Raw genomic sequence first — 23,636 nt, 5'->3', positions numbered from 1 at the left:
CACTCGATGTCTCAGATTCTCTTCTTGAGCCGGCATAACATAATAGATCAGGGTTGAATCACCAGTGGAGGAAAAGCACCTTAAATGTGCCTCCTCCCTCAAGCTCCGACAGGTGGATCGATGGGCTACAAAGGTAGGAGAACAATGGGAGTTTCAGTGGGAGGTGGATCTCGAGCTCATGGAGTGAGATCGTCGATCGTGATAGGAGAGAGCCGCTTAGGGGTTTGACTCTCCTTGCTGTTGTTATTATTCTATAACTTGTTGGAGTTGTTGCATAATTTCGATCAGCGTTTGGATTTGATGAGCCAAGGCATCAAGCGGTGATGGATCTATTATGGTCGGAGGTTGCACTGTAATGGATATATGGGTAGCACTATTATGGCTATAATGGATGGATTGCCGATAGAACGCGGTGGAGTTCTGCGCTCTTATTCATACCATATCTCTTTCTCTCAAAAAGAGTTGGGCCCTTCCTTTAGCACCAACTGTTATCATAAGGCTCCAAAAGATGGCTGATGTGGCTAGAGACGGGCACCACTTGGGATCTGAGGTACTCAAGGAACATGCAAGGAAAGTCCACGTTCACTGGGGGTGTTTCGATGGAGGATCTTCCGATGCTTAAGTCAATTATAGCTTTGGGAATAGTAGAAAAAAAAGGAGGAGAGAGGTTACGGGGGTGCAAAGTGCCCTCCTCCTCCTAGTTCGGCTTTTCTTATCTTGGAGTTCCCTTCGTACCTTTTTTATTTAAAGATTGAGCCCAAAGGTTGTTAGTCATAATCTGTAGGTTTGTTAGGCCTAATTCTCTAGGCTATTGGGCCACATTCTGACCATTTATTTAGAGAAAAATATGCATGCCAGCCATAGAGTTAATGTTGTTAGTTGTGGGTGTTGTCATGGGCTTCACACAAGTGGCCAATCGAGCTAGCAATCTGAAGTGAGCAAGGGTCAAGGTCTCGAGCCTACATCTGGTGTGGCTTCACCAAGTCACTTTGGGTGCTCATCATAGAAATGATTGATCCGATCGGTGAGTCACCTCTACAACAGAGACTAATGCCCATAGTTTATAGAAGAAGTTGGAGAGCCTCTATAAATGAAAGATCGCATAGAATAAAGAATTCATGATTAGATAGCTTATAAATATGAAGTATAAGGAGAAAATTTAGTTGTCGAGCATCTGAATAGATTTCAAGATGCAATAAATCAATTGGCTACTATAAAAATAATGCTAGATGATGAGTTGCAAGCATTATAGTTGCTTAGTACCCTACCTAATTGTTAGAAAACTTGTAGGACAAGATCCGATACCACTCATTGTAGTAGGAAGAAAGAAGAGATAAAATATGAATACAATCAAGTATGTGGATCAGCCCAAGTGCTACCTCCACGGGGCATGCAAGCTTTACTATGAGAAAGAAAATAAATACAAGAGGAGAACATCTACTCTTAACTCTCATACACAAATTTCTCTCAACAAGAAGCACTCACCTTCACAAAAGCTCTCATAAAATCTCCTAAGGAGATCCACTCACAGGCCTGCTAGTGGTAGGATCCTTGACGTCTCTAGATACTTCCTGTGATCCAAGTCATTACATCATACTGCAGCTTCTGTCCCTACACATATGACCACTTTCCATAACCATTCAGCGACACTCTCGACTAGTCTGCCTGTTGTTCACATCAAGCCGCTCCTTATTCGCTACTGTTGGTGCCCTGCCACAGTTGCTCATGCCAAACTGCTCTATCTTCTACTCCACAGCCTCTTAGGCCTCTTTTATAGGCCCAAATCTACATCTAGGTCGCATATAGAGTCCTAACATAGCTCCTGTTAGGACTCAGTCTCGTAACAGGACTCCAGAACCCTTTGATCGCATCCCTATCATGCCCACATGCATCTCAACCACTCAATCATGATCGCACGTGACCACCACCATCAGATCAAACAAAATCACCATTTGCACATATTGTGGCCATTCGATCACATGCCACATTGCCCGCTCACCCACGCTCACCAGTGCACCATGATAAAAGCCTCCTGCATCGGGTCGATCCATTGCAGACTTATAATGTTGGAAAATATATATTAAAAGTCAATCGTCAGTCTGTTGACGGTTGAACAATCTTGTATTGTAATTGATTTGTTAATAAATAAAATATATTTTTGACATTTTCATCATAAGTTTTCATCTTCTAATGAACTTCGTTATTGTGATGAAATCCTTAGGACTATTTAGGTTCGATAAAGAGAGAATTTAATGATTAGTCCTTAAAATATTAAAAAATATATCTCAAAAGTCAATCGTCAACCTGTTGACGGTTGAGCAACCTTGTATTGTAATTGATTTGTTAATAAATAAAATATATTTTTAGCATTTTCATCATAAATTTTTATTTTTTAATGAACTTCATTATTGTGATAAAGTCCTTAGAACTATTTAGGTTCAATAAAGAGAGAATTTATTGATTAGTTTTTAAAACTGTTCACGACCAAATGATGGGCTGTTAATAAGGATGACAGCTTCTATCGAGCATAGGTCGCTATAGGCCATATGGGTTGGTTGTCCTCTTAACCAAGGAGTGTGGAGACATTGGTATGGTATACAGGTGAGATGTAAGGGTACATCATCATTGAACATGACCAACTTCAAAGTATTTTGCTGCTGAGAATGTCTCTGATGGGATATAGGTATAAGTGTCTCTTAGACCTGAGATCGCCTCAGTGACTTGCAAGAAACTCACTGTGCTTTGGTACTGGACTAACTGAATTTTTAATTCAGTGATGGAGAGCTTCTGGGCACAGTCAAGTACTTGTAAAGTCGGAGTGTGATCAAGATGAAATTGACGACTCCAAGAGTTGGAGAAGAATGAGTCGCTGTATTTCAATTTAGGAAAACCTTGGCTAGGATAATCCATCAGATGGATTTGACATTTTGAAATACAATGTCGACAACCTGATCAGAGTTGTCCTCACTGATCTACTTCTGTTGCAACTTGCATGTATTGCAGGTTATGGCTCCTGTGGATAAGCGATGATACAGCTGGAAGAGGAGAGGCAGGACGTCATCACCCTTTTTATTATACAGTTGAGCCTGATCGGTTGGTTGAGGGAACATGTCTTACAACCGCATAACAATAAGTGGTGTACGTGCTTCAAGAATTTCTTGGATAAACAATTCGCTGAAGTGAGGGTAGAATGCTATGGTAAAGGCGCGCAATCAGTACACGGATGCGCGGCAAATTGATTTGCAGCTCATTGCTCTGCATTTTGTTTAAAAATGTAACTCGTGATGCGTTCTGCTTTCCCTGTCGTATTTGCACTTGCCTATTCTATTTTATTTATTCTCAGCATTGCCCCTTGCACATATCCATGATGTAAGCTCTGGCAACCAGAATAGTTCTGTTATAGCCCAAATCCAAACCCAATTGAGAAGATCCAAACTTATTTAAAAAAAATAAAAAAAAATAAAAAAATAAGAACAGAGGAACCGGAAAGAAGACTCTCGGTAGAATCTTCTTCTCCGATTAAACCACCGTGATCAGGAGTCCTAGGACGATCAGAAGTCCTAGGATGATTAAGAGTCCTAGGGCTCTCTATAAAGAGACCTCCCCTTTCCTAAGAGACCTCCCACCGATCTTTTTCCCCTATTTTCCTCCCTAATTCTTCCAATTGAAGCCGCGGCCCTTGATTCGTGCTCACCGCGATTTCTCGCCAGCGGGATCACCGAAGGCTGAGGTAAGCTTTCCTCCTCTTCCTCTCTTCTTTCTCCTTCTTCCCGTGCCTCTGTGCACGACTGCCGACGATGGGTGTCGCCAGATTTTGTCGGAAAAGGGACCCCTGTTTGGTCTCTTCTTCCCTTTGGTTTTCCGACGTCGGTGATCACTGCCGACCGCCAGCCTTGTCTCTCCAAACTCGAGAGAGTTGCCCCCCTCTGCCGTCGGTTTTCGCCATGTCAGCCGTGGCCTGAACGGTCGGTCAAGGGAGGGGACCTGCCGGTCCCCTATTTCGGCCAGGAAGGAGCCCGAGAGAAAAGAAAAGAAAAGAAAGAAAAGAAAAAAAGAAAAGAAAAAGAAGAAAAAGAGAAAAAGAAAAAGAAAAAAAAAGAGAGAGAGAGAGAGAAAGAGAAAGAGAGAGACTTTCTCTCTCTGCTCTCTCTTGGAATTTTAGGATTTATAGAATTAAAAATATATATATATATAAATAATAATAATAAATAATAATAATAATAAATAAATAATAATAAAATAATAATAATAAAAGAAATACAAGAAGACTTTTCATGGATCAATCCAAAATCTTGGATATTGTCATCTAGTCGATCCATGTGAGGACATTGGATTTTAAAAAATTTTATATTTTTTAATTCGATGAAATTTTGATCAAAAATATGATTATTGATGTACCAGATCTGGAGAAGGATTTTTAAGATTTCTAGGATCTCTAATTTGAATTTTCTTTTGAGGTAAGTAGTATTTACTTTTATTGAATTTATCTGGTAAATTATAAATTCTGAATTATATAAATTCATGGTATGCTTGTGATTGAAAATATTTATTAAAATTAATTATGATTGAAAATAATTATTGAAATTATTTATGATTGAAGTTATTTGTTGAAATTATTTATGATTGAAGTTATTTGTTGAAAATTATTATGATGATGTATGATCATAAAGAATGATATGATTTAATTTGGCTCGAATATTACTTTTTTATATTATTTTTGAAATAATACATGAATTGGAAGATGATATGAATTGACAACCTGACTATGTAAAGAATCCTGTCAATGGGGGCATATACATTGGCAATTGATTTGTCCTGAGGGTTTATGTCACCAGCGAGACCAGCGACATATCGCCAGAGAGACTAGTGACAAACCACCAGCGAGACCAGCAGTTCCGAAGGACTTGCTACCAGATGATTCACAGCCTACCACAAGAAGATACACGGTATTATGATCCTGCCATAGGAAAAATATGATCATAGTCATGGTTGGTAAAAAGAACTTAAGAAATTTGATGAATTTAAGATGATAAGCATAAGTTAAAATTATGATGAATTAAAATTTTATATATGATTGATAGTGTGATGAATTAAATTATGAATTTATGAATTTACATATTGATTTTGTTATTATCAGTAAATCGATATGTACAGTATTATTGCCTGATTTATTCAGTTAAAGGTATACACTGCTTACTGGGCTATTTAGCTCATAATGAGTGTTATATTTTTCTTTATAGATCCAAAAAATTAGCATGATGTGGGATTTCGGTTGGGAGAGTGATTAGAGATGGAGTTAGCTCATTTGATTTAAGATTTTCTCAGAATTGATGCAAGACTTTTATTTTAAGTGGTTGACTTTGTCAGACAATTATTTTTTTTTGGACACTGAGTTTTGATTTGTTATTTGAACTAAGGTTTGATTGTTAAAAATTAAAAAATTATTTAACTTTATGTGTAAGATATCATGATGAGATGCCTTGCATGCTTATGAAAAAAATTTTTATGAGTATGTAGCGGTTGCCATCACCTTCGACTCACAATCTCGATTGGGGGCGTGACAATTAATATGGTATCAGAGCATAAGTAGATAGATAAAGACATGTAGAATAGAATGAGCGAGTGATGGGTAGATATTAGAAAATTTGAGAGGTTAGTTATGATGATTATGATCTGACCTGTCTCAAGTAAGTTTATAACTTTATTAAGAATAAGTTATTAGCTTAAATTTGTCATAGGTCAATATGCCTCCACGACGAATGAAGAATACTCAAGGAGCGGTTAGAGGGACATCAAATTCACTTGGTGATAACACTCCCCAATTGAATAGTGGCACATCTCAGCAGGAGGGAATCATTGATCCTACTAAAAATACTCCGACAGTACAGGAGGAGCCGAACATGACTCAACTAATGCAAACTCTGATCGGAGTAGTTCAAACACAGCAACAGTTACTTCAACAACAACATGCACAGCCACGTCAGCATCTTCCACCGACACCTGGACATGGAGAACATCTGATGCAGAGAAACAATATCGTAGAGTTTAAGAAGCTAGCCCCTCCAGCCTTCAAAGGAACCATCGAGCCACTGGAAGCAGATAACTAGATTATGAAAATGGAGAAGGCATTTGCCGTGCAAGAATGCCACGATGAAGAGAAGATCTGTTACACAGCATATCTGTTACAAGGCGAGGCATACAACTGGTGGCGTATATTTGAATAAAAATATGAACACGATAGGATACCACTCACTTGGGAGAGATTTCAAGATGAATTCTTTGACAAGTACTTCCCTCAAAGTATCAGAATACAGAAAGAGTAGGAGTTCATTCATCTGAAATAGGGAACAGATCCGTTGCAGAATATGAAGCTAAATTCATGGAGTTAGTCAAGTTCATTTCAAGATTAGTTGAGATTGAGCAAGACAGAGTACATAAATTTAAAATGGGACTGAAGACGAAAATTAGAAAACAAGTTGTACCCTACGAGTTAACTACTTATGCCTGAGTTGTGAATAAAGTTCTAATAATTGAGAGGGAAGTAAATGAAGCACATACAGAGAGAGAATGAAATCAGAAGAAGAGAAATAGATTTGGTGGAACTCAAGGATGAAATCAGAACAATAAGAGTCCAGCAAAGAAGCCAGCAAATGATAAGAATCGTGAGAATGAGACAGCTAGATGTTCGAGATGTGGCTGAAGAGAGCATGAGTCTTCTAATTGCCCAGGGAATACTGGTTCTTATTTTAGCTGTGTACAGAAGGGACACAAAATTGCATATTGCCCCCAAAAGAATGAGAATAGACCCACACAAATAAAGGATGGAGGTCAAAGGCCGAAAACTCAAGGAAGGATCTATGCACTCACACAACAGGATGCTCAGGCCTCTAATGCTGTGGTGACAGGTATTATTTCTGTATCTGGTATTTATGCTTCAGTTTTGTTTGATTCTGATGCTACACACTCCTTTATATCCACTACTTTTATTAGACAACATGATATAGTATGTGAACCTATGAAAACCAAATTATATATTGAGACACCAGTAGGTGGTATTTTGAGTACCGAAAATGTGTGCAAGTCATGTAGTATCAGAATAGGAGAAAGAGAATTACCGACAGATTTGGTGGTCCTAGATATGCATGATTTCGATGTCATTCTATGAATGGATTGGCTTGCTACTTATCATGCCTCTGTGGATTGTCATGGAAAGAGAGTGAACTTTCAAATACCGCAAGAATTAACATTCAATTTTGATGGAAGTACAGAACCACCCCTCCACGTATTATTTCATTTGTGCAAGCTAGACAAATGCTAAGAAAGGGATGTAGAGGTTACCTAGTATCAATAAAGAATAAAGAACATGATGAATTGAAGTTACAGGATATTTTTATCGTAAATGAATTTTTGGATGTATTCATTGATGATTTAACCGGACTACCACCAGACAGAGAAATTAAATTTACCATTGAGTTGGCACCCAACACCGGTCCGATTTCTAAAGCTCCTTACCGAATGGCTCTTATAGAGTTGAAGGAGTTAAAAGATCAATTACAGGATTTGTTGGATAAAGGTTTTATAAGGCCTAGTGTATCTTCTTGGGGAGTTCCAGTCTTATTTGTGAAGAAAAAAGATGGTAGTATGAGGCTTTGTATCGACTATAGAGAGTTGAATAAGAACACTATCAGAAATAAGTATCCTCTACCTCGAATCGATGATTTATTTGATCAGCTACAAGGTGCACAAGTCTTTTCTAAAATTGATCTTCGTTCAGGATATCATCAGTTAAAAATCAAAACAGAGGACATACCAAAGACTGCATTTAGAACTCGTTATGGACATTATAAATTTCTAGTGATGCCATTTGGGTTAATCAATGCTCCAGCAGCCTTTATGGATTTAATGAACAGAATATTCAAATCCTATCTTGATAAGTTTGTTGTTGTATTTATTGATGATATCTTAATATATTCAAGAAGCAAATTGGAGCATGAAGAACATTTACGGTGTGTACTGCAAATATTGAGGAAAGAAAAGCTTTATGCCAAATTAAAGAAGTATGAATTTTGGTTGGACAAAATAATCTTTTTAGGACACATCGTGTCTAAAGATGAAATTTCTGTGGATCCAACTAAAGTGGAAGCTGTGATGCAGTGAAACAGACCTACAAATATTTCCAAGATTCGAAGCTTTCTGGGAATGGCAGGTTATTACAGACGATTTGTAGAAAGATTCTCCCGCATAGCTGCACCTTTGACTCGTCTTACTCAAAAAGGGGTTAAATTCGAGTGGACCGAAGATTGTGAACAGAGTTTTCAAGAGTTAAAACAATGATTAGTTTCAGCCCCTATCCTTACTATACCAACAGGAGATGAAGGATTCACAATATATAGTGATGCATCTAAAAAGGGACTCAGCTGTGTATTGATGCAACATGATAAGGTAGTGGCCTACGCCTCAAGACAATTGAAATCATATGAACAGAATTATCCGACACATGATTTGGAATTAGCTGCAGTGATTTTTGTCCTAAAAATTTGGAGACATCACTTATGCGGTGCGCAGTGTGAAGTGTTTACTAATCATAAGAGTTTGAAGTATATTTTTACACAGAAGGAATTAAACATGAGACAGAGAAGGTGGTTAGAACTGTTGAAAGATTATGATTTAACAATTCATTATCATCCCGAAAAAGCTAATGTCGTTGCTGATGCCCTTAGTAGAAAATCCATGAAAAATTTGGCGGTTTTAATCACACATCAAAGCCAATTATTGGAGGATATAAGAAAACTGAAATTAGACATCCGAATATATGACTCAACAGTACGATTAACCAACATGAGGATTCAGCCAACACTCATTGAAAGAATTATAGTTGCCCAGAATGATGATCCATAACTAATGAAAATAAGGGATTCAGTGGAAGCTGGAGTTCAATCTGAATTCAAAATACATGATGATGGTTCGTTGAGGTTCGAAAACAGAATTTGCATACCCAATGATTCAGTACTCAAGCATGAAATACTTCAGGAAGCACATCAGACCGGTTATACAGTTCATCCGGGAGGTACTAAGATGTATAAAGACTTAAAGAAAATATACTGGTGGAATAATATGAAGAGAGAGATCGCTTAATTTGTGGCTTAATGTTTGGTGTGTCAACAAGTTAAAGCTGAACATCAGAGACCTGTGGGACTACTTCAACCTATTGATATTCCAGTATGGAAGTGGAAACATATCACTATGAATTTTGTAACTGGACTACCTAAGACTCCAAGTAAAAATGATGCAACTTGGGTGATTGTGGACCGATTGACAAAGTCTGCACACTTTCTACCAATTAGAGTTGGATTTACTTTGGAAAGACTAGCAAAATTATATATGAAAGAAATTGTAAGGCTACTTGAAATTCCAGTGACCATTGTATCGGATCGAGGCACCAGATTTGTATCATAGTTTTGAAAGAGCTTACACAAGGCATTAGGAACAAAATTGAACTTCAGTACAGCTTTTCATCCACAGACTAATGGTCAGTCAGAGAGAACTATTCAGATCTTAGAAGATATGTTGAGAACTTATATTTTGGATATGAAAAGTTCATGGGATGAGCATCTACCTTTGATTGAGTTCGCTTACAATAACAGTTATCAAGCTAGCATTGGTATGGCACCTTATGAAGTATATGGTAGAAGATGTCGATCATCGATTCACTGGGATGATATTGGTGAGCGAAGAATATTGGGTCCCGAACTTATTCAACAAGCCATCGAGAAGATCCAATTAATTAAAGAACGACTTCGGGCAGCACAAAGCAGACAGAAAAGTTATGCCGATAACATGAGATGAAAATTAGAATTTCAAATTGGTAACCATGTATTTCTCAAAGTATCTCCTTCAAAAGAAATTTCAAGATTTGGCATTCGTGGCAAATTGAATCCTAGATATATGGGTCCGTTTGAGATTTTGAAAAAAATTGGTGAGGTGGTGTATAGACTTGCCTTACCACCTTCACTTGCAGGAGTACATAATATTTTTCATGTTTCTATGTTAAAGAAATATTTACCAGACCCAAGTCACATCGTGGAACTTGAACTATTGCAAGCTAGAAAGGAGTTATCATATGAAGAATATCCTGTACGGATCGTGGACCGTAAAGAACAAGTGCTGAGACATCATAACATTCCTCATGTCAAGGTACAGTGGAGTCGACATTCGGAAAGAGAAGCTACTTGGAAACTAGAGGAAAAAATCAAGCAAAAATATCTCCAGCTCTTCGAGACCACTGATATGAAAAATTTTGAGGACGAAATTTTTTTTAGGGGTGAAGAATGTTATAGCCCAAGCCCAATTGAGAAGACCCAAGCCCATTTAAAAAAAAATAAATAAAACAAAAAAAAAACAAGAACAAGGGAACCGGGAAGAAGACTCCCGATAGGAGTCTTCTTCTCCAATTAAACCACCGTGATCAAGAGTCCTAGAACGATCAGGAGTCCTAGGGCTCTCTATAAAGAGACCTCCCCCTTCTTAAGAGACCCCCCACCGGTCTTTTTCCCCTCTTTTCCTCCCTAATTCCTCCGTTTGAAGCCGCGGCCCTTGATTCGTGCTCACTGCAATTTCTCACCGACGGGATCATCGGAGGTCGAGGTAAGCTTTCCTCCTCTTCCTCTCTTCTTTCTCCTTCTTCCCATGCCTCTGTGCAAGACTACCGGCGACGGGTGTTGTCGGATTTTGTCAGAGAAGAGACCCCTGTTTGGTCTCTTCTTCCCTTTAGTTTTCCGACGTTGGCTATCACTGCCGACCGCCGGCCTTGCCTCTCCGAACTCGAGAGAGTTGCCCCCCTCTGCCGTCGGTTTTCATCATGTCGGTCGTGGTCTGAATGGTCGGTCAAGGGAGGGACCTGCCAGTCCCCTGTTTAGGCCAGGAAGGAGCCCGAGAGAAAAGAAAAGAAAAGAAAAAAAAAAAAGAAAAAAAAGAGAGAGAGAGAGAAAGAGAAAGAGAGAGAGACTTTCTCTCTCTGCTCTCTCTCTTGAATTTTTAGGATTTATGGAATTAAAAATATATATATATAATAATAATAAATAATAATAAATAATAATAATAATAATAATAATAATAATATAAGAAGACTTTTCATGGATCAATCCAAAAATCTTGGATATTGTCATCTAATCGATCCATATGAGGACATTGGATTTTAGAAAATTTTATATTTTTTAGTTTGATGAAATTTTGATCAAAAATATGATTATTGACATACCAGGTCCGGAGAAGGATTTTCAAGATTTCTAGGATCTCTAATTTGAATTTTCTTTTGAGGTATGTAGTGTTTATTTTTATTGAATTTATCTGATAAATTATAAATTTTGAATTATATAAATTCATGGTATGCTTGTTATTGAAAATATTTATTGAAATTAATTGTGATTGAAAATAATTGTTGAAATTATTTATGATTGAAGTTATTTATTGAAATTATTTATGATTGAAGTTATTTGTTGAAAATTATTATGATAATGTACGATCATAAAGAATGATATGATTTAATTTGGCTCGAATATCACTTTTTTATATTATTTTTGAAATAATATATGAATTGGAAGATGATATGAATTGACAACCTGACTATGTAAAGGACCCTGTCAATGGGGGCATATACGTTAGCAATTGATTTGTCCTGAAGGTTTATATCGCCAGCGAAACCAGCGATATATCGTCAGAGAGACCAGCGACAAACCGCCAGCGAGACCAACAGTTCCGAAGGACTTACTGCCAGATAATTCGCAGCCTACCGCAAGAAGATATGCGGTATTATGATCCTGCTACAGAAAAATGTGGTCATAGTCATGATTGATAAAAAGAACTTAAGAAATTTGATGAATTTAAGATGATAAGCATAAGTTGAAATTATGATAAATTAAAATTTTACATATGACTGATAGTGTGATGAATTAAATTATGAATTCATGAATTTACATATTGATTTTGTTATTATCAGTAAATCGATATGTACAGTATTATTGCCTGATTTATTCAGTTAAAGGTATACACTGCTTACTGGACTATTTAGCTCATGATGAGTTTTATATTTTTTCTTTACAGATCCAGAAAATTAACATGATGCGGGATTTCGGTTGGGAGAGCGATTAGAGATGGAGTTAGCTCATTTGATTTAGGATTTTCTCAGAATTGATGCAAGACTTTTATTTTAAGTGATTGACTTTGTCAGACAAATATTTTTCTTTTGGACACTGAATTTTGATTTGTTATTTGAACTAAGATTTGATTGTTAAAAATTGAAAAATTATTTAACTTTACATGTAAGATATCATGATGAGATGCCTTGGAAAAAATTTCTTATGAGTATGTGATGGTTGCCATGACCTTCGACTCACAATCTCGAGTCGGGAGCGTGATAAATTTTTTTTTAGTTAAAAAAAAAAAACTCCTGCTTTCATGGATTGCCTGAATTTTATAGCTGAAAAAATTCTCACATTGCTCCTGTTGCACACAATTTCCTTCCTTCCCCAAACCACGTAAGGTGCTAGCCGTAAACAATTTCCCCACCCTCACTGTCACTTCGTTATGGACTGAACTTTTTCTTCGTAGATTGATACCTAATAAGACAGAAGTGGGAACAACAAGGGGTATATACTCTGAACAAGACAAACTATAAAAAGAATGGCAAAAAGAATCACTTGAGGTCCAACCAGCCAGCAGCATCATCCCTTTAACTTTCAGTTCAATGTACATTTGGGGATTAAAGAGGGTGGGTAACTGCTGAATCAGCGAGAAGTATGGCTGGATGGGTTCTCTCACAAATCGACCCAGCAAAAGATCAAGGGAGCAGCAAAATAAACCTCTGTGAATATTACAAACCGCACCTCATATCCACCTAACCATAACACAAAATTACGGCAGCATCAAGTTGGGAACATCACTGCGGCAGTATGGGACAATTGAATCCATCCCCAGCAAAGAGCCCCAACAATTTTCTCGCAGCAATGGAGGACTTTATACCCGAACTGAAAAGCCAAAATTCTGAAATGTTCTGATTTCACCCCTGCGATGTGCAGTCACAATAACTAATCCCCAGGCTGCCCTGCTCTGCCCGGGCATGCCCCCACTGAAAATCTCACCACTACCATGCAGGCGTTGTTTGCTTGCTGCCATGAGCTCTTCAGGCCAGGTAGCAGAAACCTTGTCACCATAGTTAGCGGTGTTTGTATCTATATACCGATAAGCAGGCAACGGTGAATGCTGGTGCCCATCCGCCTCTTCCAGCATCTGGGAATGGGCATTGGAGACTCCATCCGGTCCATTACATCGCATTCCTAGCTTCCCTCCCATGATGGTGTTTGGCCAAGGAACAGCAGCTGTCACATCCCGGCAATGGAAATGCTCATAAGATTCTGTGACTGCGACAATAGCTTTGCTTCTACTAGGTCGAGAATCATCATCATAGTTCCACACATACACGTGTGAGTCCTCACTAGCACAGATCACATACTTTCCATTCGTAGTCACACAGGCTGAAATTTGGCTGCTTCTGTTGCGGAAACCTAAAAAAGAACAGCCATGCATCAATTAAAGATAACATCCTAAATAACAATCAAACCATTCTTTTGGATATCATATGGAAATGTTGCGATGTCCATCATATTGAATATCAAGCCGAATAGAAACTTGAAAATGCTACATAAATCCAAAACAGTAACAAGCAAAAATTAAATGGGATGACGCTACATACATTGGAAACAGGATGGTTTCCATTAACTGTACATATGATTAAATATGCACTACATTATGAGTTGATATAGATTAGGAAGATAGAAATAAAATCCTCGGAAGTCAACAGAACTATATTCACTTCTCCATAACTTTTTCAAAATTAACAAAAAAAGACCTTTGAACAAGATTTTGTCAGTTCAAAGTCACGACATTTTTCAGATTAAGCACAAAAACTGTCTGATTCATTGAGCATTAACATTTACTCAAGATACTCATTTTGCAAATTTGTCAAACCATTTGTAAATCAATTTCCTAGCATAATTTTGGGATTATCAAACTTAAAAATATTGAGATAGTTCATAACTGCCAGAATCAAAAGCAGGTACAAGGAAGCAGATATTCTGAAAAAGCTTTAAGCAAGTTCTTAGGATGTAAACCTTTTAATTTATTACAACAAGATCAGCCAAGTTAAGAACCCACATTAATTAAGTCATGAGCGAAACCACCCAATTGGCCCATTCATTTTATCAAATGTTGCTTTTTTGCTTCCTCCAAGTGGTCATTGCATCAGCAACAACCAAGAAAACAAAATGGTCATCATTGTAACTCTTTTGCCTTAATCCCCTTCTAAAAGGAAAATTAACTTGTAAACCAAAATTTCTCCTTTTAAAAAGATGTTTTACTTATACATAAGCATTCACATGAATGACAAGAAGACATCTTACCTTATTTGAAATAACAAGACTGGATGCTGCGGGTATGTACTTTATGTTTTACTTGTTGCACATTACCCAAATAAAAAGCTATTCATGTGCATCATAGGTAAAAACAAAAAGGGGCAGCCCAATGCATGAAGCTCCTGCCACTGTGGGATTTGGAGAGGGTCAAATGCATGCAACCTTACCCTTGCATGCGGAGAGGCTCTTTAGATATTTCAAATCCATGACATCCAAGCTCATAATTGAACAACCTTGCCATAGCACCAAGGCTCACCCTCATGTGCATCATAAGTCATTAACAAAAATATATTTGTTAATCCACCATAAGCTTGTGTTTGAGCCCTAAACTTATATATGCCATCATTATGCATCATAACTCCTCAACTTAGGTCAAAATCCTAAACTCTCTTTCCTCTAAATCCGCTCATCCAAGATTGATACCGTCTTTTAAATTTCACTAGTTCTCAGTTTGCATCCCCTGCCCCCTTAATAATCCATAAACATAATTGTCACAACCCAATCCCTTACCCAAAAAGACTGGCCAAAAGGTATTATTTGTGTTCGTTGGCCTATATAAGTACCCAGGTTTATCCCATGCATAACCGATGTGGGACTAAATATACATCTGCACAAATCCTCACATACTCTTCCATTTAAGCCCTTACATCCTCGCCAATCTAAGGGTCTCCTAGACCACATAGGTTATGAGTCGGGTCCGCTATGATATTATTTTGTCACAACCCAAGCCCTCAACCAGAAAAACTAACTGAAGGTATTATTTGGATTCCTTTGCTCTATATAAATATCCAAGATCTATCTAGTGCATAACTAATATGGGACTGAACACACGCTTGCATGGGTCCTCATAATAACCAACTGCAAAATCCAAATCCTAATATGTCCAACTTCTATGCCACCGTTCTAAGCATTTATCAAGTAGCAAAATCCAAAAGAAGAAAACATGAAATACAAATGAAGAAGATTTAAGAACATTCGAGCAGCCATAATAATGAAATAATTGAGCAAGTGAGAATGAGAGAAACAAGAGAAACTAAGAAAGTATTCCATTCCACATCAAAATTTTTATACATTGAAAGGATTTGATGCATAGACATGAAATCACACCAAACATTTGTACCCAAATCCATATAACATAGTTAATAATAAACAGAAGCTATACTATTGATGAATTTAGCTGAGGGCATCAAGAGAATTGGGTTTACCAAATCACTGATCCCCTCGTTCCTTCTTCCAAGTTCAAGATAAAGAAACCCAAATTTATTTCTAATCCTTGACCATCTAATATCCACCTCCACATACTATCACACCAAGTCCTCACCTCCTAACTCCAGCCCTCAGAACTCTCTTCCTATCATATTTTCCAACCAACTTGAAGATGGCAATGGCGCTGCCGATGGAAGCCCTTTTGATGGCTTCTTCAACTTTCAACCATTTCTGAGGATTTAGCTTTGAATCAATACTCAGATCTCCTACAAACTCTCCTCTAGTTTTTCAATATCTACCAGAATCTGAATCCCTATTGAGGGGGGAACAGGAGTTTAGAAGACAATCTAGATGACGAATCATAACTTTGAGCTTCCATTCTAAGATGATTGATATCTCTGGCATCACCCTAAGAATTTGTTTGCTAACTCTAGATGGTTCCTTTATTGCCTCTATGCCTAGATCTCTTCCTTGCAACCGGGTTTGAGGTACCTTGAGGCGCAAATTGTCATGTTTTTGACTCCACAATAATTTAAAAAAATGGTCTAAAAACCCAATTTCAGCTTTAGTCTCACCTTGTGGAGTTTCAGTTAAAGATTTTGATTGTCTGGCAGCTTTGCTCCAAATTTCAAGGTTTCAGTCAAAGAAATCAAGAAAACTCAAAAATATAAAAATATTAGAGAAAGTTAAAAGAAACCAAAAACTGTATTACACAACATTTTTTACTACTTGTATAGTAAAGATTCTTTATCTGTGTATTCAGCAATTTTAGGCAATAGTAGTGATATCCACATATCACTATTCTATATTGTGTGCATATAACAAGCAAGGTGAACCAAGCTTATCCTCATAGGTCCTTTTTATTAATCCAAATTCAACAGATAACACTTGTTTCAACTAAAGTTCGTTGTGCTAGAACCGGACCTCATGTCGGTCAATTGGCGGTATAGTTCGATACCATTTCATACCAGGTCCGAATCAAAATGGCAAAGAAAGCGAGGGAAGAAGGAGAATCGGGGAGAGAGAGAGAGAGAGAAGGGGGGAGGGAGGGAGACAACAGAGATGCCAGTGGTGGCTACCAAAGGGCCGTGGAGTCATTCGAATGACCAGAGAAGCGAGGAGTCTGAATGGACCAAACCAAAGATAGGGTGGGGGGAGAGAGGGAGGAGAAGGGAGGGAGAGGAAGGGAAGGGAAAGGAGAGGGCCGGGATGCTAGCGAAGGCCTATGGAGGCCTAGATCCTCCTGTCTGCCTTCCACTGATCAAAACCAGGGCAATTGCCCTCTATTTCCATCATGAATTCATAATTTTAGCTTTTTTTTTTGCTATCTATCAATAGTCGGCAATAGGAAGCGACTTCACTGTGGGTTGGCAAAAGAGAAAAAGAAGTTATCAAGTAAAGTTGGCAATGGTGTTGCTAACTTCACCTGATATCATCCCCCCCCCAAAAAAAACAAGGGTTTCTGCCTCTATTTTGATCGGCCGATTTTGGCCTCTAGCTTCCTTGGTGAGCCTCCGACGGCCTCCAATGGGTCTCTCTCCCTCTCTGCTCTCCTTCCCTCCTCGCCTCTCTCTCTCTTTTCCTTCTCTTCCTTCTCCCTCTCCTCCCCATTATTGGTCCTCCAACGGGCGCAAAGACCCTTTGACGGCCTCTGAAGGGTCTCTCCCTCTCCCCTCTCCTTCCCTCCCTCCCCCTCTCTCTTTTTCCTTTGGTGTTCCGAATTTGATGCCGGAACCTTACATGATAGGCCGCCAATATGGTTCGGCATGCCCTAAACCATCCAGTTTGGATCTATTCGACCAACCCCTTTCACTTGACAAGAACTAACCTACAATACCATAATTGAACCTAGATTGAGCTTTATTGGAACCAACTACACAGATAATGAAGGCCACTAACTCTTAATAGCTCAAGCATAAATTTAATTTGCATTGCTATAAAAAGATTTGAAGTGCTATTATGGCTATCAAGGTGCTTTTCCTTTAATTCTTATAATTTTCATTCTTTGCATGGTTCACTCTAGATCAGAGAGACATGTGTCCTTCTAAATTAATAAAAATTAAAAAGCTCATTTTAAAGAGCGACTTCCAAGCCATTTCACTTCAATTGCTGAACTACTTTTGACAAAATTTTAATAAGAATCATAGATATGCTTACGTCTCTAATTGAATCTCACATTTTATATTGCTACATTTGAAATCAGATAGAAGCAATGATCATACTAGAGAGATTCTTGGATCATATGCAAGAAGATAGCTACAAAGTGCTATCCTTGCTTGATAATTGATGCACGATGCAGCAAGAATTCCAAATTGAAGCATATGGGAGAAGATGATAATCTTGAGTAAGATTCAGACTGCTCTCAAAAAATTTCATAAGTGGACTTTTTTTTCCTGATTAAGGATAAGTGGAAATTATTCACACTTGAATGCCGGTAAATTATGCTACCTATATTCCGAGTCTATTTTTAGAAATTGCACAGATATCATTGTTTTAAAAGGCTGTAAGTGGTAAATGGACAGCCAAGGTGGTCTGCCTAGCATCTCGGTGCTAGATATGTTCCTAGAGGCCAAGATGACCAAAAAATAATATATTATAAATAAATAAATAAATTTAGAAGGAAATCTTGAAAAGTAGCTTTACTTAGTGAAAGGAAAGAAAACATATCAACTAAGAATTAGTAGATCAATTTTAAGTATCAACTTGGCACCATCCAGTATTGATCTATAATTGATCTCATCATCCACGTTCTAACATGATGCAAAACATTTAGATGGGGCACCTAAGCAGGCAGTGTAGGCAGCCCAAGCAGTCAGCTTTTAAATGGAAAATTGAAAGTCTAGTCTATATAAATATAACTAGAGCTAAGTTGTATAACCTGCAAATATACAAGCAAATGATGTATTGCATAGTGACAGGATAATTTCGAAAGAATAGGCTTTTACCTTTGAATTTGTGAACCAATTCAACACCATCAATTACCCGGATTCGTGAATCTGCAGATGTAATCAGCACTGTTGAGGACCTCCCTGGGGTGAACTGTTCAATAGTACTAATCAGCAAAGCCAGCTGTATAATGTTCTCAAACATATCACAAGATGGACAACCTCAAAATCTCTGAAATGTAATCAGCACAAACATAATTCATGTGTTTTGCAACTAGATACCTGGAAACCAGTGATTTTCTTGTGACTGGATTTCTTTTTCTTGTTTTGCAAGTCAATTTGACATTTTTGAATGAGTTTATTATCTGGAAGAACAATAAAAAAGATACAGAACATAAATGTACAGGCCCTTCAATCAGATTGGATGCAGCAAATAGCTCACCATAAGACACAAACAAAAAGCTCACTACAAGAGAAGGGGAGGAGTTGGGGGGGTGGGAAGGGGGAAGAGAAGTTTATTTGATTCACACCGGATGTGTCATACAAGTGGCAACTCCCCTTATGTGAACCAATAAGCGCACCCTTCAGAAGCCAACCGATAAAAATCATTGAGACAGAGAACCAGTAGAATCAGCTCAAGCTGTTTGAGATGTATCATAAATTGAAACAATAAAATGTACTAATCACAATATCATGTATAAAAACCTGTCCGTCAGGAGTATAGCATGCAGCAGTGACCATTTCATGCAAATCATTCCAGTCAACTATTTCACGATCAGGAATACTCCATATGCGAACTTTCTCATCTAGGGATCCACTAATGAAATATCTGTCATCTACAGGATTGAACTGGATGCAAGTGACTGCACCAAGAAATATGAACAAAGAATCACCAATGCATTAAGCAAGCCTAAACTAAAAGATATGAAGGACCAGTGAAAGACAATAAAGCACATAATACACTTACCATAGTCACTGTGTGAGAATGTTTTCAAACAGGAATAGCTAGACATGTGCCATAGTCGAACTGTTTTGTCCATTGACGATGAAAGCAGATACTGTAATGCAAATAGATTCAATATAAAATTTACTGGTTCAACTACTACAAGTAATATGACCAACGTCTAGCTCCATTTATATGTTTATCTCAATCAAGCATCCACCAGGAACACTGCAAGTAGCACAATACTGAGATAAACAAAGATAGATAACAGAAGTCTTAGAAAATTCTCATTCAAAGGGCAATTGGAAGTAGCAAAAAGCATATTCCTGTAATCCACAAAAATTCATGACATATAACCAAATGACTGTTAAGGCTGATATACATCATTGATCCATTCGCTAATGGTTTAAACTTTTGGGATCTTGTGGTTAGTTAATATGGTATCAGAGCCGAATGCTACAGTTCAAATCTCCTCCAAGTCAAATATTTACTTAGTTCACCCGGTTATTATCTCATCATTGCTTCAGCTCATCTACCCTCCACATGCATCATCCACATTGAACATGCTGTTGGATTGGGGGAGGGCCAAATTCTGACATAGAGTTGTTGAGCCACTCTCTAATAGGTCAAGCTTTAAAGGTCAAGTTGTTGGTTAATAATGGAAACAAATATAGTATTTAATAACATCCCTGAAAGAAATTGTACATAACCAATCAATAAAACTATTCAAGAGGATGAAATTAACTTTTTCATGGACACTTTAGATTGCCCTGTTCAACTCTGCTAATTGTCAATCTCAACCATAGCCAAAGCAAGCAGGAAATAAGGTCAAAGGAAAAAAAAAAGAACTTTCCTTACATTCACTAATAAACAGTCTAATTGGGTCCATGATACAAAAAAAAAGGATAAGAATTTAATATCCACAAAATTCTAAAATGGAATAAGATTTCATAATTAATTAGCTGAAGATGGTTCCAAGAAATAGGTTTTCTCAAATAATAAAATAATGCATGGCCTTACAAGAAAGCTGCAAATACAATATGAACAAGAGTCAGAAAATAAGACCAAGTTCAGTACAAATGAGACAAACTTATGCCCTATAATTTTCAGCAGAATGTTTGGCATCTGGTATTTTATATTGATCTTTAAACCTAAGAAGTAACGCTGCAAAATCAAAGACATAAAGCATTGAACAATTAGATGTATAAAGGGAATGAATACTTTCCTTGCAGGTCTGATATGGTTCAGCTAAATAACCTAAAAATTAGGGTCTGTTAGAACTTAAGTCTGGTCTAATATTTGAATGAACATGCATTAGAAAGGTGGATTCCCTAAGATTTTTCACAAAGGTTCTATAAAATAAAAGGCTAAATATTTTGTTTCCTGGAAATTTACAGTTTACTTCAATTTTAGTAGGAAAAGACCTATGGAGGTCAAAAAGGCAAAAAAAGTGGTGTAAGTATTAGGGATATTGTAAATTAAAATTATAGATGAAAAAGCTGTGATAAGATAGAAGAGGAAAAGTGGCATTAGACCATCAAATTACCTAAGCGTTCCATCTAAGAGATAGGGTTTCACATTTGAGACATGGAACACCATGAAGATGAGATAGAATATTTTCCTTGTTTCATCAAACCTGGCGTGCATGACAATGGAAAGGTTTCACTTCTAAAGACCTTTCTAAGTTTTTTGTAGCATTAGAACTTATAATGATGAAGGGCAAGGAGAAAATTTATACTCAAACCTTTTTCTTCAGAGGATTCTTAAACCTACTTTCAGTACATTCTGTTTAATTAAATTCACACGACTTCTAAGTGCAACATCTGTACTGTTTCTTGCAGCATATCCATGACACAAATGTCGGTTTTCTTGAAAATAAGATATCCATAGCACAAATTACATCATACATATGTTCTCTTTCCTACAATTTTATTCTTGGAAAAGAAATCCTGTCCATTCTGATAGGAAGACATAAGCAGACTGCCGGTGTAAATCAGGTTTTGCAATGTTTTATCTGTTTTGCTACAAATCATCATCCAGCAGGCTTCTTTAGCAACCATAACCAACGGAGAACCTTATGTCCCAAGACGAATGTTCGATTTTGATACTTAAAATTCAAGATCACGTGGCTCCTGAACCTCAAATAAAACTAAATGTCCAAATGTGGTTAGAGAAATCAAGATATACCTGTGATTTCGACCATGAGAGATTGAGAACGTCATCCTGGTGCCCTCTGAAAGAGCAGACAGGCTTCTCCGACAGCGCAAACAAATGATCGGGCACCATCAGATGGTCCGAACTCACAGACTTGCTGATACCGGGGACCTTTTCTCTCCTTTTCTTCTCCCAGTGGTGCCCCTCCACGCAAGCCAGTGACAATGTTGGTTCTGGCGATCCGTTAATAATCGAAGAAACAAAAGGGTTGCAATTCCCATTATCCTCCAGCAATTCCCCCTTACTCTCGTACTCGGTCACCTCCCACACATGAATGACACAGTCCTCCCCTGCACTCGCCAGGTATCGCCCATCCAAGCTGAACTTGATGGTCCAGATTGACCCATTATGGGCTTGAATCTCCTGACTCATGAACAGACCCGTGAGCTCCTTGTGGGATTTTCCATACTGCCGGACCTTGGTCCGCTCGGGGCCGTGGTGGACAGAGTGCGAGCTCCACCTTCTCTCTCCTTTCTCCGATAATGTGTCCGTGTCATTGCTGCTCTGCCGGTCACGGTGGTGGCATCCAGCCACCACGGAGCCCGCAGCGTTCTTGATGCTTCTGAGCCAGCTCCCTCTCTTCTTCAACGTCATCCCGCCCGTGGACCCAGCGCCACCAGGTGGGCTGCTGCCCACCACCTTTTGCCGCCTCATGACTCTTGGACTATGGGAGAGAGGCCGACGCACATCTCAAACTCCTCTATCGTGAGCTGCCGGCCGTCCCAACCTCCCTCAGCTTATTCCACATCCCATCCTCCCGAAACTCCTTCACCACAAACTCGCTCCCGTTGTCAAGATTCCTGATCAAGCACCTCGGATCCTCATCGCCGTCGAGATTCCCAACCGACGACGGCCGGGTTCTCCCGACGAGAGGTGGCTTTCCGGAGACCGGCAAAGACCGCTGATGTAACTGCTGCTGATGATCATATACATGGCTGGGATCCACGGAGCCCGCGGATCTAGATCGTCCGATGGCGGCGGCGGCGGAGGAAGCAGAAGCGGGGCGGGGACGGAGGCCGTCACAGGACATGGATCTCCCGACGACCCCTGTCCGGGTCCTCGCCCGCCGGGGGGGCCGTCGGCAGCGGGAGCCTTGCGGCGGGCAAGGGCGGGATCTCCGGCGAGGCCCAGCTGCTGGAAGAGCCGCTGGCGGCGCTCCTCGATGGAGGCGGGCTCGGAGATCCAGACGTCCAGGGAAACAGAGGATGGCGGCGGAAATCGCGGGAGATGGCGGCGGCGGCGGCAGGGGTGGGCGTCGTCGTCGGAGGCGGAGGTGGAGGAGCATGATGACGAGAGAATCCGATCGAGCGACTCATAAAACTCCTCCTCCTGCTCAGAATTGTTCATCGCTCCACCGGCATTCCGGTCGCAAGGCGGCGCCGGAGAGGGTAGTTAAGGAAGAAGAAGAAGAAGAAGCCGTTGCGGAGGTAACGGTGGTTATAAAAATCGGTATGGCGTATTGATACGGGGGCTGGGATCGGGCGAGAAGGGAGGGGAGGAGATGCGGAGGAAAATGACGGTGGTGTTGGTGCTTGCGGAGATCCATCTAACTGATTGTATCCATCGTGTTAAATAAAGACCGATGTTTTTATTGGCTTTATTCTCTCCCCACCCGACTACTCTCTCTCTCTCTCTCTCTCTCTCCCTCTCCCCCACCCAACCCCCTGGGCTATTGCTTTTTTTGAAACTGGCGTCGGGGGGCCAATTCCCCGGCTTTTACTTAAACATGGCGCGGTGACAGCCCCACTGTTTAGCAACGGTAATGTTGTTATTGTCGCGGTTGGGGTTGGTGTAATAATACTATGACTACGGGCCACCGCTGTAGTGAGTTGCGTCCAGCCCTATAATGAGAAGTGGGAGAACAGGAACTCTATTTTGATTCCTTTTGAGGCTGCGTTTGGCCCATGATCAAGGCCGAAAAAC

At 39.1% G+C, this 23,636-nt stretch overlaps 1 protein-coding gene across 1 annotated transcript; it reads right to left on the bottom strand.

Annotated features, from left to right (window-relative positions):
* Positions 1-12,695: 12,695 nt before the first annotated feature.
* Positions 12,696-23,351, bottom strand: LOC105053507 (uncharacterized). Its single transcript, XM_010934696.3, is given in 10 exon segments — positions 12,696-13,559; positions 18,617-18,710; positions 18,839-18,921; positions 19,087-19,138; positions 19,262-19,419; positions 19,524-19,614; positions 21,687-22,369; positions 22,372-22,434; positions 22,437-22,775; positions 22,778-23,351. Coding segments are annotated over 10 exon segments (2,394 nt in total). The 5' UTR covers positions 23,061-23,351; the 3' UTR covers positions 12,696-13,011.
* Positions 23,352-23,636: the final 285 nt, after the last annotated feature.

This window comes from Elaeis guineensis, chromosome 11 (genome assembly GCF_000442705.2).
Source record: "Elaeis guineensis isolate ETL-2024a chromosome 11, EG11, whole genome shotgun sequence".
Taxonomy (NCBI): domain Eukaryota; kingdom Viridiplantae; phylum Streptophyta; class Magnoliopsida; order Arecales; family Arecaceae; genus Elaeis; species Elaeis guineensis.
The sequence above is the reverse complement of the archived record's forward strand: the minus strand, read 5'-3'. Positions and strand labels throughout refer to the sequence as shown.